At 41.6% G+C, this 16,013-nt stretch overlaps 2 protein-coding genes across 6 annotated transcripts in view; one reads left to right on the top strand and one right to left on the bottom strand.

Annotated features, from left to right (window-relative positions):
* Positions 1-3,182: 3,182 nt before the first annotated feature.
* On the bottom strand, positions 3,183-7,427 carry TMEM69 (transmembrane protein 69). The gene is given in 4 exon segments (XM_010847862.1): positions 3,183-3,841; positions 3,844-4,183; positions 5,334-5,473; positions 7,327-7,427. Coding segments are annotated over 3 exon segments (477 nt in total). The 5' UTR covers positions 5,388-5,473; positions 7,327-7,427; the 3' UTR covers positions 3,183-3,758.
* Positions 7,428-7,514: 87 nt separating this feature from the next.
* The window catches only part of GPBP1L1 (GC-rich promoter binding protein 1-like 1), a 72,997-nt gene continuing 64,498 nt past the window's right edge, over positions 7,515-16,013 (top strand). The window contains exon 1 of one of the 5 annotated variants that reach the window (XM_010847861.1): positions 7,515-7,650. The gene's annotated coding sequence lies outside the window, so the exon portion shown is untranslated. Of the gene's footprint in view, positions 7,651-8,611; positions 8,733-9,172; positions 9,348-16,013 lie in introns of those variants that run through there. The other 4 variants (XM_010847860.1, XM_010847858.1, XM_010847859.1 and 1 more) reach the window with 4 other exon arrangements.

Below are 16,013 nucleotides of genomic sequence, written 5' to 3'. Positions count from 1 at the left end.
TTCATTGGAAGGACTGATGTTGAAGCTGAAACTCCAATACTTTGGCCACCTGTTGGGAAGAGCTGACTCATTTGAAAAGACCATGATGCTAGGCAAGATTGAAGGTGGGAGGAGAAGGGGACGACAGAGGATGAGATGGTTGGATGGCATCACTGACTCAGTGGATATGGGTTTGAGTGAACTCCGAGAGTTGGTGATGGACAGGGAGGCCTGGCATGCTGTGGTTCATGGGGTCACAAAGAGTCAGACACGACTGAGCGACTGAACTGATTAACATGATCTTCCCCCAAAATATTTCAGTATACTTCTAAATATTCTGTCCAGTGTACTTGGGGGCATGGGTTTGATCCTTGGTCTGAGAGCTAAGATCCTGCATGCAGTTGGTGGGGCTGAGAAAAAATAAGGGGTCAGTTAGCTTAACATCTGACTTGCTCATATTATGAGAGACTGAGATCAGAGAAAAGTTCTAAGTCTGTGTAGTACTCATGCAATTTAGAAGCAAAGAAGTAATTTTTCTCACTGAAACAATCTGAGTAGAATCTGAAAAGGATCTTCTGAAAAGTATGAGCTTTCATTCCTTCAGTATCAGGCTGTCATAAACTTTTCTCTACATAAATAAGGATCGTTTGGTGATTTTAGGCACAGGCTTTAACTGGTATACTTCCCAATGATCAGAACAAGCTCTAGCACCATAGTATTATATGTGTTTGCTAGGACTGTTTCATTTAACTGCAAGTACTGCAGAAATGTATTGTCTCAGTTTTGGATTTCCAAAATCTGCAATCAAGGTGTTGGTGGAGTTAGTTCCTTCTGAGGGCTAAGAAGGAAAGACCTCTTCAAGGCTGCTTCTTGGCAAGTAGATCTTCATGTTCACTGGTATTCTCTCTATATACATGTTTATCTCTAAATTTCTCTTGTTATAAGAACACCAGTAATACTATAACATTACAATCTACCCTTATAATCTCACTTTAACCTTATTACCTCTGTAAAGACCCCTGTCTTCAAGTAAGGTCACATTCTGAGATATTGTGGATTGGGACTTGAACACACAAAAAAGTAAACAAGTTACTACTCTAGATTATGATCTTTCCACAGCAAGAATCACTGAAGTGGAAATTATATGTATATAATTTACTTATGAAATTTCTTACCTAATATTTGAGTACTTATACAAAGGTAGGCAACCCACTCCAGTATTTTTGCTTAGAGAATCCCATGGACAGAGCCTGGCAGGCTTCAGTCCATACAGTCCATGGGGTCGCTAAGAGTTGGACACGACTGAGTGACTAACAGAGAGATACAAAGGTTATATATATCATATCCATTTCCTAATTTATATTCTTACATTTTAAATGTTTTTTTCTTTTTATGAGACTAAGCATCTGAAAAGACTAGGTTTTCAAGTTAGAATCCAAGGTATTTTTTTCACTGTTTTAAAAAGCTTCTGTATGAGTTGACTTGTAAAACTAGATAGAACATTATAAAAATGACTCTAGATTGACTTTTCCTAGTTTGTACATGTGTGCATGCTAAGTCATGTCAGTAGTGTCTGACTCTTTGTGACCCAGTGGACTGTAGCCCGCCAGGCTCCTCTGTCTGTGGGATTTTCCAGGCAAGAATACTGGAGTGGGTTGCCATGCCCTTCTCCAGGGGATCTTACTAGTTGCTTTATTCAAGTATTTTTTTTACCAGTTGGTGTTATGTTTGAAGATAAGTTGTATCTACTTCTTATTGTTCAGTTTCTAGCTTGTGTCCCACTCTTTGTAACCCTATGGACTGCAGCAAGTTAGGCTCCTCTGTCCTCCACCATCTCCTGGAGTTTGTTCAAATTCATGTCCATTGAGTCGGTGATGCTCTCTAATTATTTCATCCTCTGCTGCCTCTTCTCCTTTTGCCTTCAATCTTTCCCAGCATCAGGGTCTTTTCCAGTGAGTCAGCTCTTCGCATCAGGTGACCAAAGTATTGGCGTTTCAGCATCAGTCCTTCCAATGAATATTCAAGGTTGTTTTCCTTTATGATTGATGGTTTGATCTCCTTACAGTCCAAGGGAGTCTCAAGATCCTTCTCCAGCATTATAATTCAAAAGCATCAATTCTTTGGCGCTCAGCCTTCTTTATGGTCCAACTCACATCTGAGCTTCCCTTGTAGCTCAGCTGGTAAAGAATCCACCTGCAATGCAGGAGACCTGGGTTTGCTTGCAGTCACTGTCCACAGTGATTTTGGAGCCCAAGAAAAAATCTTTCACTGCTACTTTTTTCCCTTCTATTTGTCATGAAGTTATAGAACTGGATGCCATGATCTTAGTTTTTTTAATGTTGGAAGTTTCAAGGCAGCTTGGTCACTTTCCTCTTTGACCCTCATCTAGAGGCTCTTCAGGTCCTCTTCATTTTCTGTCATTAGAGTGGTATCATCTGCGTATCTTAGGTTGATATTTCTCTTGGCAGTCTTTGATTCCAGCATGTGATTCATCCAGCCTAACATTTTGCATGATATATTCTGCATGTAAGTTAAATAAGCAGGGTGACAATATCCTTTCCCAATTTTGAACCAGTCAGTTGTTCCATGTCCAGTTTTAACTGTTGCATCTTGACTCACAGGTTTCTCAGGAGACAGGTAAGGTGGGTCTGGTACTTTAACAACCCCGTGAACAGTATGAAAAGGCAAAAAGATATGACATTGGAAGATAAGTCTCCCAGGTAGGAAGGTGTCCAGTATGCTACTGGGGAAGAGCAGAAGGCAATTGCTAATAGCTCCAGAAAGAATGAATTGTCAGGGCCAAAGTGGAAACAGCACTCAGTTGTGGATGTTTGTTGAGGTGAAAATAAAGTCTGATGATATAAAGAACAATATTACATAGGAATCTGGAATGTTAGGTCCATAAATCAAGTTCTGTCTATACTCTGCCAAATATCCTGATAAAACCAGAAAATATGTCCAGCTTTTCTTTGAACACAGCTTTCCCTTGTGATAGTGCTTCCTACTGACTTTTAAAGCCATAGATCCTTTCAGTTCAAATAACTAGGTTATGCCAGGTAAAATGAGCTCGGAAATGCAATTTCCCGGGGCAACTGCAATGAAAACTCCACACTAGAGCCACCTATTATTTTCAGACACTCATGAAGTTTTCCTCTGAGAGTTTATGTGTGTGTGTTTTCAATGACCGTAAAGCTCTAGCACAGTGTTTTTCATCTTTTTTTATTTACATTTTTCAAAAATTAAAACACTGAAAATTTTAAGTGGATGACTATAACTCATAAAAAGACTAAATGAGAATTTTACTTAAGGGTTTTCAAGCTGCTTCTCAGTGATTTCTATAAGATAAAGATTTATACAAATGAAAAATAGTTTGTAAAGAAAATATCACCTTTCCTGGGAAAAAGCTAAACAGGAGAGGTAGAAAAAGATGACTGCAAAACACAAGGCTTCTAACCAACATGCTAACATTATCTATAGAGTAGTTTTATATTTATTTTACTTGCCCAAGTCCCTTGGGTCCTTTCTCTGGATAAAAATCTTTCACTAGTAAAGTGATTACAAATGAAAAAAAGGCCACTAAAGTGACTACTATCCTCAGGGCTTTGAACCAATTGGGGTAATGGGGCAAGAGAAAAAGTTCAGTGTGTAATGCTATCCCCAAACCTATTATTACTGTGACTATAGCTTCACTGAGTCTTTCAGAAATAAAGAAAGCAAACCATGAAAACACAACAGGAGCTATACTATTAGCTAAATTGAGGAAGTCTGGTTTGGCTGGACTACCTTCTGGCAGAGCAAAACCCCATCTGATCCCTCCCAAGAAAGAAAGGAAACTGGCTCCATAAGCCATCTGAGTAAAAGCTAACATGGGAATATAAGTCTTTGTCATCACCATGACCAGTGGTGGAGCAACGAAGGGGATTAGTCCTGCCAGAGTTATGTATAATGCTGGCTTTGGGCTGTCAGGCAGGAAACTGATGGTTCGTGGTGGCCTGGCTGGAAGCACTGCTTGCTCTTGCTTCTTCTTAAAACTGCATAGGGAAGTATGATAATACTGTGTCTTGTTCACACATGCTGGAAAGGATGAGAAAAGCCAAAGCCTCGAAAACAAAGGGGAAAAGTTCTGCTCAAGACATGTCTTGTGAGTAAGTGTTTCTATTCTCCTGCTGGCTCCTGGTCTGACTGTGGAAGTGTACTTCAGCATCTACAGGGAAAACAGAACCAGAAGACAACGAAACAGACTTAAAAAAGAAAATCACCAAATGTTTTAGTCACAATATGAAACAATATAAAAACAAACCATGTGCTTTCTGTTAGCATGTCAAACGTAAAGGTTGGCGTATAGGGTGATGTTATTGCTGCAAAGACTATTAAATAACTATACAACATCCAAAAGAAGCTACTACAGAATAGAAACCGTGATGTTATCCCATGAAAGAAAGATCTGGAGGAACAGATAAAGACTAGGTCTTTAGCTTTTGGCATTCTAAACTGCCTCTTAAGAAGCTGCACTAATTACTATGGCAGTTCTGTTTTATGTAAAGAAAATTAAGCTTTAGATACTGCAGACTTTTCATAGCTTCATGCCTTTCTACAAGTCTCTGCCTAGAATTTTAGATTACCATTTTTCTCTCTAGGGAACTTACCTTTCAAAATTCAGCTGGAAGCTTTCTCCAATGTGATTTAATTCTGCTATAAGTACCCTATGCACACTCCTATCATAACTCTCACAGTGAATTAAAATCACATATTCATTTGTCTGTCTCAGTAGACCTGAGGGCTTGGACCATATGTTTTTTTTTCCTTTGCCTTAAAAAAAACTCCCCGGTGCCGTTCATGGAACATGGCCAAAGCAATAACCTCTTCTGCTGATTCTGTTCTTTAGTGAGTAAATTCCATACTTCAATAGTTGCACAGATCAACTGTAACTCAGAAAATACTGGATTAAAGAAAACAAAAGAGCTATTTAAAGAATCTTGGTAGTTACTCAAAGTTGCTAGGAATAAGTCCATCTTGAGAACTGTTTTTTTTTTCTTTTTGTCTAGAATGTTCTTCCCTGAGGTATCTGCATCGCTCATTGCCTCACTCTGACCACCCTATTTATAAATGCAAAACTTAAAAGTCTACTGTCCCTATTCCCCTTCCCTGCTCTGTAGTTCTCCACAGCACTTACCATTTGACATACCAAATATTTCACTTTGACATATTAAATATTTTCACTTATTTGTATTTTACTCTTACCCAGATCAACTAGAGTATGAAGATAAGGATTTTTGTCTTCTTTATTTTACTACTATTGCCCAGTGCAGCAGTGCTTGGAAAGTAGTGCTCAAATATTTGCTGAATAAACCAACCTTTGAAGATGCTTGAGAACACTTCCTGATGAAGTGAAGCATACTGGCTCCCATTGAAAGTCTTGCTTAGGAAGATGCCACACAGTTCTGATTAATGTATTTTTACAGTTAAGTGGAGGGTCTGAATCAGAAGCATGCTGCTGTGAACAAAATAAGATGTCATTTAATTTTCTTCACTTCGTAATTTTTAAAAATAGGAATTTGGGGGAATTTCTTCCATGTAACAGTTTCCTTTGGAAACAGTCATTAATGTTTAAAAAAATCAGTAACATGTAGTAAATAAATCCTTTTCTTTGAACTATTAGCTTTTGCTCTTGGGTGTAAAGAGTAATGCAGAGAGTGTATCTAGATTTTTACAAATGCCTCTATCATTTCCCAACCGTGTGACCTTGGATAAATTGCTTCCTTGAAGTGCCATCTTTCTTATCTTTAACACTGAAAGTCATAGCTTGTCTGCTTTCTTTTTTCTCCTTAGTTATGTATTTTGGGGCTTAGGAGTTTATAGCTTAAAAGTAATGATAATAGCAATCAATACAACTAGCTGTGAACCAGGCATTATAACTATGTGTTTAATATGCACTGACTTATTTAATACAGTCACCTCATCAACTTGGTGCTGAGTGATACTAATAATCTATTAAGTTAGAGTGCAGATTTTGGAGTCAAATGACCTGGGCTGGAATTCTGGCTCTACCATGTATTAGTTATGTGATTTTGGACAAATTATTTAACCTGATTATAGTGCAGTTCACTCACCTAAGGCTTATAATAACTACATAGGGTCGCTATAAAAATTAAATAAGCTAATAGATGTAAAAAGCTGAGCACTGTCCCTAACACAAAGCAGGCACTAAACACACACACACACACACACACACACACAAAACCACCAAACTAGCTATTATTCCCACCTTACAAAATGTAAGCAACCAGTACGTGGCTGAATGAGAATACTATGAACCCAGATCTGTCATGTTTACATGAGTCCTAGTATTAACCAGAAAAACAGAAGTGTCTACAATCCAAAACCCACAGTTGCTGCTTAATTTAAAAACTTGGGGACTTCCCTGGTGGTCCAGTGGTTGAGAGTCTGCAGTCTCCCAATGCAGGGGACGTGGTTTGAGCCCTGTGGAGGAACTAAGATCCCACATGCAAAAGCAACTAGGCTCTCCAGCCGCAAGGAGTCACATCTAAGACCTAACACAGATTAAAAAAAAAAAAAAAACTTGGCAAAGCCCCCTTGCCTGCCCCCTTGCAGGTCTATCAAAAGATTCCTTTATTAATAAATTTCTCACCTATTGGGGAAAAAAAAAACCAAACTGAACTAATTTCTTGATCACAGATATTAGGGCTGGGTCAAGAAATTCTGTATACCAGACTGTCAATGGCTATCTCTCCATATATGGAAGTAAGTAGGGAGTTAAGTTATCCCGGTTAATTAGATAATATGGGCTTCCCTGGTGGCTCAGATGGTAAAGAATCTGCCTTCAATGCAGGAGACCCAGGTTTGATTCCTAGGTCAGGAAGATTACCTGGGGAAGGGAATGGCAACCCACTCCAGTATTCTTGCCTGGAGAATTCCATGGACAGAGGAAACTGGCAGCCTACAGTGCATGGGATCACAAAGAGTCGGACACAACTGAGTGAACACACACACACACACACACACACACGCTTCCACACATACACGATTCCTGACTCCCAAACACACATACCTGCTGGACCGACCTACTCACGTTTGTTCAAAATCACCTTTTTAAGGGATTTCAAAAATATACATGCTCCCCAACCTTCCGAACTCCCTAGGCACTGTGACAAGTGCTTACAAACTGCAACTCTTAGAGCCGACATCAGTAGAAAAGGGATGAGGTCTGGACGCAGAGATCCCCGGGAAATCTTGCTCAACAGTGCCCGCGGATTCAATTTACACCAAAGCCTTGGTGCCCCACCACTTTTCCCAACCTGCATCTGTGGCAACAGCCCTTCTACTCACTTGCCAGCGACGGACACAGAGGTAGAAACCTGAAGAGCTCGGAACTCTGGGAAAAAAAAAACTTCCGGCAAGTGAGAATAAATAGTCCCCCCTCACTTCCTGAGAGCAAAAAAAATGAATCCGGGTGGAAACTTGACCAGCGCTAACTAGGTCCCACCCTGGGTTTTCTGTAAAATCTTAGTTCTAGTAGAAACTGGCTTTTGAAGTCTGTAGGGTACTTAAATGGTCCTTTCCTTTCTAGTACAGGTTTCCCAGCCAACAAAATCTGCACAGCAGAGTTCGGGAATGTAGAGTGCAATTACGGAGTGATGGTGGTATAAGAAGGTAGGAGATTCGGAGTCCAGGTCAAGTATGACTTGACCAAATTGCTTGCTATCTCTGGAACTCATTTTTTCTTTTTAAAAAATATTTATTAATTTGGCTGCACCGGGTCTTAGTTGCAGCATGTGGGATCTAGTTCCCCGACCAGGGATCGAACTGGAACCCCTTAGACTGAGAGTGCAGAGTCTTAGCCAGTGGCTCACCAGCGAAGTCCCTGGAACTCATTTTTGACTTTGCATTAAAAAGGGGTTTCTAGGATAGCCTGGGCACATCTCACAGCTCATTAAGGTACTGAACTAGTACTACTTAAGGGGAAAAAAGTTCCACTTCATTCTCTTTGCTGGTGCCTGGAAATTTTGTTAAGAAATAAAGAAAACAAGGGGCAAGACTTTTATTTTCATGAAAAGTGTGTTAAGAGCCTTTAGGGTGATCCGTAAGTTAGATTATTCCTCCTGTCACTCTCTGCTTTAACTTTTATTTGTGGGCTTTGTGACCTTGAGCAGGTCCCTTCCCTTCTCCGGGCCTCCATTTCACAGTCTATCAAAGGAAACACCATCAGGCAATTTGCGCGTTTATCTGAAAACAAAAGGAGAGCTGCAGGAGCCCACGCTAGCCAGTTTCTCCATTCCTCCCGATTCTAGGTAGTCTAGCTTCCTGGTTGCCGGATATCACATGGTTTAGCCTCTCGTACAGAACAGATTCACAGCCAATTCTTCCTAATAGTAACACTTTTCAGTCGCCATAGGCTTTCACTTTTATTTCCTTCTCGGCCATGGCAGCGCCGCCCCTTCCCGTTATGCGATACCCAATGAGACTTAGGGCTGAAGAAACAGCTTCTCCGCCCTGGCACTGGAGCAGGCTCTGGCCAGAAAACCGCCCAGTACTGGGACGGGGGCGTGACGCCAGCAGTCGGGCGGAACTACCACTCCCAGCGGGTAGTGCGTCGGGACCAGCCACTCAGGCCGCCAAAGCCCGGCCGTGTGGCCTGCTGGGGGCTGGAGTCTTAACGGCGCGCGCACGTGAAAGAAGGAAGGCGCCGAAGGTGGGAAAGGGTCGGAAAACACACGCGCCTACGAAACCGGTTTGTTAGTATTTGTAGATGTAGTTTGGAGAAGTGCGCTTGCTGAGAGATGGGCTGTGGGAAGGTGCAGAATGAAGGGGCGGGGAAAAACGGGTGCACATACACACCCCCACCCACTCATTCACCGGCGCCCAGGCCCTAGTGCCTGGAGAGGAGATGTGAAGGGGAGTACCAAATCCAGCTGGTCTCTGCCTCTGAGGCGGCGCTAGGAAAGACCGTGTTCAACTCTGTAGAGGGGCGGGGGCGCCGCCAAGAGACGCAGCGGAGCGAGCTGGGGGCGGGGCAGGGAATAACCGCCGTCCCCTCGGCTAAACGTTGGCTGCTTGGGGCGCCGGCGGGGGTCACCCCGAACAGGGCTCATGCGCATGCGCGTGCGCCCTTGTGGGTGGTGCGAACGGGTGGGCGTGTGTGAGGCGGGGTGAGATCGGGGGAGGGCCGGGCTGGTCGTCGCTCCTCCCCGTCCACCCGGTCTGCCCCTCCTGGGCCTTGTGGGCCGGGCAGCCATTTTGGGAAGACCTTTGTTATGGTTGTGGGCTCTCCACCTCTGCCGGATCAGGAAGCTGGGGACTCGCCCTCAGACGCTGCGACTGGTCCCTAACTGTAGCCCCTCCACTGCCCGGTGAGTGAGAGTTCTCGACAACGGGGCAGTAGGGGATCGTGAGTGATCCGGCGCAGGGCTCCACCCGGTGCCTGCCTGACCGGCTGTTGAAACAAGTTGAAGGAGGCTCTCACACAGGTGGTTGGGTGTAGGTCGGTCCGAGGACCGGGAGCGGAGCCCACGGGTCGTGTGGTTCGAACGGGGCACCTTCCCCCACGCGTGGAGCGTTGCACACGAGCGTCGTCGAGAGCCAGAGCGCTCCTACTTTAACTTTGCTCTTCGGGTCGGAACGCTCACCTGCGGCTCTCTGGCTCCTCTCCAGGCGTTCCGGCTTATTGGTGATTGAGTAGCTTGGTTTACGGTTACTTTTTCTTTCTCCTTAAATTAGAGCCAAGGGCTTTTGTTTCCCAGTGATGGAAAAATCTAAGGGGAAAAAAACGTGTGAGTCAAATGTGGGGTATCTGAGGGGGAAAGAAGAGCTTTAACCCCGCACCCCTGCCCCCAGTGTTCCGGTTCCCCTTGGTAGCGAGGTGTTTTCGTTAATTTAGATCGTCTGTCCAGCCTCTACCGACTCCTCCCTATCTGAAGAAAAAAGCTGGTCGATCTTTAAGTGTTTTAGTGAGGACTTTTTCTGTTTTACATCTGTCTACTTCTCCCTACTCTCCGTGAAACTCAAAAGAAAGGCTGAATCTAAAATGGCTGTAGCTTGGGGAAGTGCCCCGAGCTTAGTAACTTAAACACGTTAACAAGTCTTGAATTCTTATTTTTCCTTAGTTATTTTTCAATAACTGGGTCTTTTGATCTTACTGTTGTCTTGTCTTGAAGAGCCTTTGCTAGCTGAAAACAAAGGTGAGGCTAAAGTAGTTTGCTTACTCCAAAAGTTTACATAAGAGTGGGTGCGGTTTTTTTGGTAGTTGCTTATAGTTTTGAAATTGTGCTGTGGTGTTAATTTTATCAGCCAACTTTGTGCTGTTAAGTTGGTTTGTCATATTTGTTAAAATACATGCTCTTAATCTTTATTGCTTATCTGGGAAAAATAAAGTTTATGGTGGCTCATGTTTTAGTTTAGTAACAGAAGTCACATTCTGTGTAATTCCTTCCAATAAGTATAGTGATTGGTCTTCAATAGACTTAGATTTGCAGTTTGGTCGATTGCTGGCCTTTTCTAAGGTCTTTTATATTGGGACACGTATCAGAAGAATGTAAGACAAATGAAAACAGACTTTAAGTGGAGTGCCTGATTGTTGTGCCCTTTCAAACAAAAGGCTGTTTTTTTGTTTGCAGCTTAAAAAACAACATTAGATCCAGAGCTTTAACTGAAAACAAAAGGGCATAGAATGGAAATCAAAAACAGTTAACTTCAGTATTTGGGAAGATGCTCCAGTTTCAAGTTGAAATCTGTCTAAAAGATAAAATAATAAAGTGCTAATTGTGAATGAGAAGTTTGGAATTAATAGGAAAATAAACTATTTTACTTCATCTTCCTTCCCTAGGGAGTCAATTTCAATTTACCTCTCCACATTCGTTCAATATGAAAGTTTACTTTTGTCAACTCCCCTGGGATTTTTTGTTGTTCTTAAATTATTTTGGTGGTTTTACAGAAAAAACATTTAAAGTGCTTTATAGAAATTACAAGTCAATTGCTTTGTGTTTTTCTTTTGTTGACTACTGAACCCATAAACTTGGGTGAGACCTCTTTTTTTTTTTTTAAAGGTTCTCGAAACTGTACATACTGATACAAATATTCTTTCAATTGATTCTGAATAGCATCTTAGCAAAGCTCTTGAAATTTGGTCATGGCGGGGTGTTAGGAAGCCATTTTTATTTTGAATGAATTCAGCTTGGTTTTTTTGTCAGTGGCTGTTTAGTAGTTTGGTTGAGGACAGCACATGCAGCCATTTTAATAAGTTTGGAATGACAAGAAATCTGGGACATATTTCTGCTTGTAATTAATATTTAAATACTTAGATAAAACATAACAATTTTGAATCATACTTCCAACAAATTGCGTATCTTTGTTTTATGATTAAAACATAAAGTGTATGCACTTAGTAACAGGAGTAACTAATGTGCCAGAGGCTTACAGTTGCTTGAATTGCTTTATATTTTTATTAGTTTATTCCTGTGAGGTAGATATTGTTTTATTCCCATTATTTTAGTTGAGGAAAATAAGTTCAGATATTCATCCAACTAGTACGTATTTAAACCTAAGCAATTTTTTAAATATCCCAACTGAAAAAGTAGTTTGTGGAAAAGGCAAATTGTGGTATTTATGGTTTTTCAAATAATTGTAATGGGGAAGGAATCTGGCTGATACTAAGATGAAAAACTTGAATGAAGTTTTGGCTTTCCCCATTCATAGAAAGGGACTGCCCTGGTGGCTCAGACCGTGAAGCGTCTGCCTACAAGCGGGAGACCTGGGTTCGATCCCTGGGTTGGGAAGATCCCCTGGAGAAGGAAATAGCAACCCACTCCAGTACTCGCGCTTGCAAAAATCCCATGGACGGAGGGGTCTGGTAAGCTGAAGTCCATGGGGTCCCAAAGAGTCAGACATGGCTGAGCGACTTCACTTTGTTTCTTTTCTTTCATACATAGAAAACATACTACTTCGTAACTGACTATAGTTGCCATTGTCTGCAGTTTGATATGTGGTTGTGCTGAGAGGTAGCTGCCCAAGTCACTTCAAAATCAGACTGATTTTTTATTTCCCACTGGATTTCTGCTCAAAACAAAACTGACTACAATCAACCTTGGAAAATAATTCAGTGAGATAAGCTGAAATTCTTTTGTCCACAGGTATATCTTAACTAATGAGGTAAAATATTGCTCATGTTATGAATTTTACAGCTGATTTCAAATATACTCGGCAAATATTTAAAGGCATCTAGTAGTTATTTTTATTTACTGAAGCAAATAATCAGCCTTTTGGTCAGACTTCCCTGGCAATCCAGTGATTAAGACTCTTCTCTTTCATTGCAAGGAAACCTGGGTTTGATACATGGCTAGAGAAGTAAGATCCTGCATGCAGCATGGCATGACAAAAAATAATAGTAATAATAAAAATTATTTATTATTTTAAAAAATCGACCTTTAACTCGTCTGTTGGACATGTTATTTTTCAAACAAAATGGTTCAGTCATTCTTTTAAGACACACTTTAAGAAATGTTGGAGGCTGTACTGTGGTGCCAGTTTCAGCCTGCTAAGGTCTAGGAATGCCTAGATGACTATAAAACATTCCTACCACCCAGGAACTTAGTAGTTTAACAGATAAGCACAAAAATATTCACAGGATAACAACATAGAAAGCTGTGTTTCTTAAAGGAGTTAATTTTTAACATAGTCATTAAGCTTACCTTCCTTTTCTATAATAAAACTACTTTGCCATATATTAATCAGATGTCAGACAAGAGGATCATCAGTATGAACAAAGTTTTAGTGCGCTTTTCTGAGTAGCAGGTCTGTATGTGTGGAATAAGTTGGTGGTGTTTTTGTTTTTTTGCCTTTTAAGAATTAAGTTTGATTATACTTTATATTGCAAACTCTGCTTTGTGTTAGTCCCTCAGTCATGTCCGAATCTTTGTGACCCCATGGACTGTAGCCCACCAGGCTCCTCTGTCCATGGAATTCTCCAGGGAAGAACACTGGAGTGGGTTGTCATTCCCTTCTCCAGGGGATCTTCCCAACCTAGGGATCGAACCTGGGTCTCCTGCATTTCAGGCAGATACTTCACTGTCTGAGCCACCAAAGATTATATATTTAAATGTCATTATATAAAAAAGTTCTCTTCTGAATACCTGCTGTCCTTGAAGTTTACAAGTATGTTGAAAAGTTGGTTTGGGGGTTCTTTAGTTAGTTAATTAAAAGGTAGAACTATTCCAGTGTTCCATCTATGTGCTTATTAATTATTAGCTCTGCTTTCTAATTAGTCTTACCAGGTTATGGTAGAAGGATAGTGAGAACCATTTATTGAAGGCTTCATAAACTAGAGGGTGTAACAGAGTCCATTTTATATATATATATGTTGTTACTCCTTAAAATGCTTGTTTAAATAGGTGATATTAATGCTTCTATATGTAAATGTACAGAGGATCCAAGAAGTTCAATGGTTTGCATAACATAGTGAGAGCTGGGGACTAAGACAGCTGTCTGATTCCGAAGCTGGATTTTCACCACATCATGTAGAGAGATGGCATGGTGGTATGGTGGTCATAGTGCCCTTGGTTTGAATCTCTGCATTACCACTTAAAGCTTTGAGACTTTGGTAAAGTTTTAGGTATGATTTCTGCCTGCTGCTTTGTTAAATGGGGGTAATAGTACCTTCTCATAGAGTTTTTGTGGTAAACAAATGAAATAACATTTGTGTAGTTCTTAATACAATGCCTGACTATTGTAAGCACTTCATAATTGTCAAATTTTTCAAAATTGTCTTTATCTTTTACTCATTGAATTAAATTCTATGGAATCTGAACAGATGGTTGCACATGGGCTTTTCAGTATTCTTTTTTTCCTTTTCTAGTTATTACTTTTCTGTTGACTTCTCTTTATTTGAATCAGTATCCAGGTCCCACACACTGTAATTGACTGATATTCTTTTAAGCCTATTAGTTTGTATATTTCTTCTGGGTTTTTTCCCTTGTACTTTGTTGAAGAAACCAGGTTATTTCTCCTGCAGTTTCCCACATTCTAGATTTTCCTGTAAATTGGTAGCCTTTTTTTTTCTTCTGGTTTGTTCAGTGTTTCTCATATCATTTTCTCGCAATTTCTCTGTTGAGCAGCATAGAGAAATTGTATGAGATATTAACCCTCCTTCAACATGGTTATAAAATGGAGTGTTTGTTTTGGTCCTGTGCCCAATTCAGTGTTAACTTTTCCAGGTAGTTTGTTTCTTGTCCTTTTTTTCCCTGCCTAGGCGATGGCCCCCCACTCCAGTACTCTTGCCTGGAAAATCCCATGGACGGAGGAGCCTGGTGGGCTGCAGTCCATTGTATCGCTAAGAGTCGGAGACGACTGAGTGGCTTCCCTTTCACTTTTCTGCATTGGAGAAGGAAATGGCAACCCACCCCAGTGTTCTTGCCTGGAGAATCCCAGGGACAGGGGAGCCTGGTGGGCTGCCGTCTATGGGGTCGCACAGAGTCGGACATGACTGAAGCGACTTAGCAGCAGCAGCAGCAACAGTGTATATTTGTTGTATTATAAAATTGAGCTAAATATGCTGGGTTTGTAGTGGTTTTGTCTTTTTTTTTGGTTACTAGTGAGTAGTTTCCTCAGCCTGTTTGGTCTGAAAATTTCTCTTCTCAAAACAGCATTTTTTCCCTGTTGTTTACCCCTGCCCTGTGTGTGCACGTGCGAGCCAAGCCACTTCAGTTGTGTCCAACTCTGTAACCCAATGGACTGTAGGCAGCCTACCAGGCTCCTCTATCCATGGAATTCTCTGGGCAAGAATACTGGAGCGGGTTGCCGTGCCCTCCTCCAGGGGATCTTCCCCACCTAGGGATCAAACCCATGTCTCTTATGTCTCCTGCATTAGCAGTCAGGTTCTTTACCACTAGTGCCACTTGGGAAGCCCGTTTATCTCTGCTCAGTTCAGTTCAATTGCTCAGTCTTGTCCAACTCTTTTGTGACCCCATGAATTGCAGCACACCAGGCCTCCCTGTCCATCACCAACTCACGGAGTTCACCCAAACTCATGTGCATCGAGTCTGTGATGCCATCCAGCCATCCCATCCTCTGTCGTCCCCTTCTCCCCCTGCCCCCAATCCCTCCCAGCATCAGGGTCTTTTCCAATGAGTCAACTCTTCGCATGAGGTGGCCAAAGTACTGGAGTTTCAGCCTCAGCGTCAGTCCTGCCAGTGAACACCCAGGGCTGATCTCCTTTGGGATGGACTGGTTGGATGTCCTTGTAGTCCAAGGGACTCTCAAGAGTCTTCTCCAACACCACAGTTCAAAAGCATCGATTCTTCGGTGCTGAGCTTTCTTCACAGTCCAACTCTCACATCCATACACGACCACTGGAAAAACCATAGCCTTGACTAGACGGACCTTTGCTGACAAAGTAATATCTCTGCTTTTTTTTAAATCCCTGAACTGTACAAAAAAGATCTTCAAAACCCAGATAATCACGATGGTGTGATCACTGACCTAGAGCCAGGCATCGTGGAGTGTGAAGTCAAGTGGGCCTTAGAAAGCATCAGTACGAACAAAGCTAGTGGAGGTGATGGAATTCCAGTTGAGCTATTTCAAATCCTGAAAGATGATGCTGTGAAAGTGCTGCACTCAATATGCCAACAAATTTGGAAAACTCAGCAGTGGCCACTGGACTGGAAAAGGTCAGTTTTCATTCCGATCCCAAAGAAAGGCAATGCCAAAGAATGCTCAAACTACCACACAATTGCAGTCATCTCACACGCTAGTAAAGTAATGCTCAAAATTCTCCAAGCCAGGCTTCAGCAATATGTGAACCATGAACTTCCTGATGTTCAAGCTGGTTTTAGAAAAGGCAGAGGAACCAGAGATCAAATTGCCAACATCCGCTGGATCATGGAAAAAGCAAGAGAGTTCCAGAAAAACATCTATTTCTGCTTTATTGACTATGCCAAAGCCTTTGACTATGTGGATCACAATAAACTGTGGAAAATTCTGAGAGAGATGGGAATACCAGACCACCTGACCTGCCTCTTGAGAAATCT

The sequence above is a fragment of the Bison bison genome, unplaced genomic scaffold, assembly GCF_000754665.1.
Source record: "Bison bison bison isolate TAMUID 2011002044 unplaced genomic scaffold, Bison_UMD1.0 scf7180017864256, whole genome shotgun sequence".
Taxonomy (NCBI): Eukaryota; Metazoa; Chordata; class Mammalia; order Artiodactyla; family Bovidae; genus Bison; species Bison bison.
The sequence above is the reverse complement of the archived record's forward strand: the minus strand, read 5'-3'. Positions and strand labels throughout refer to the sequence as shown.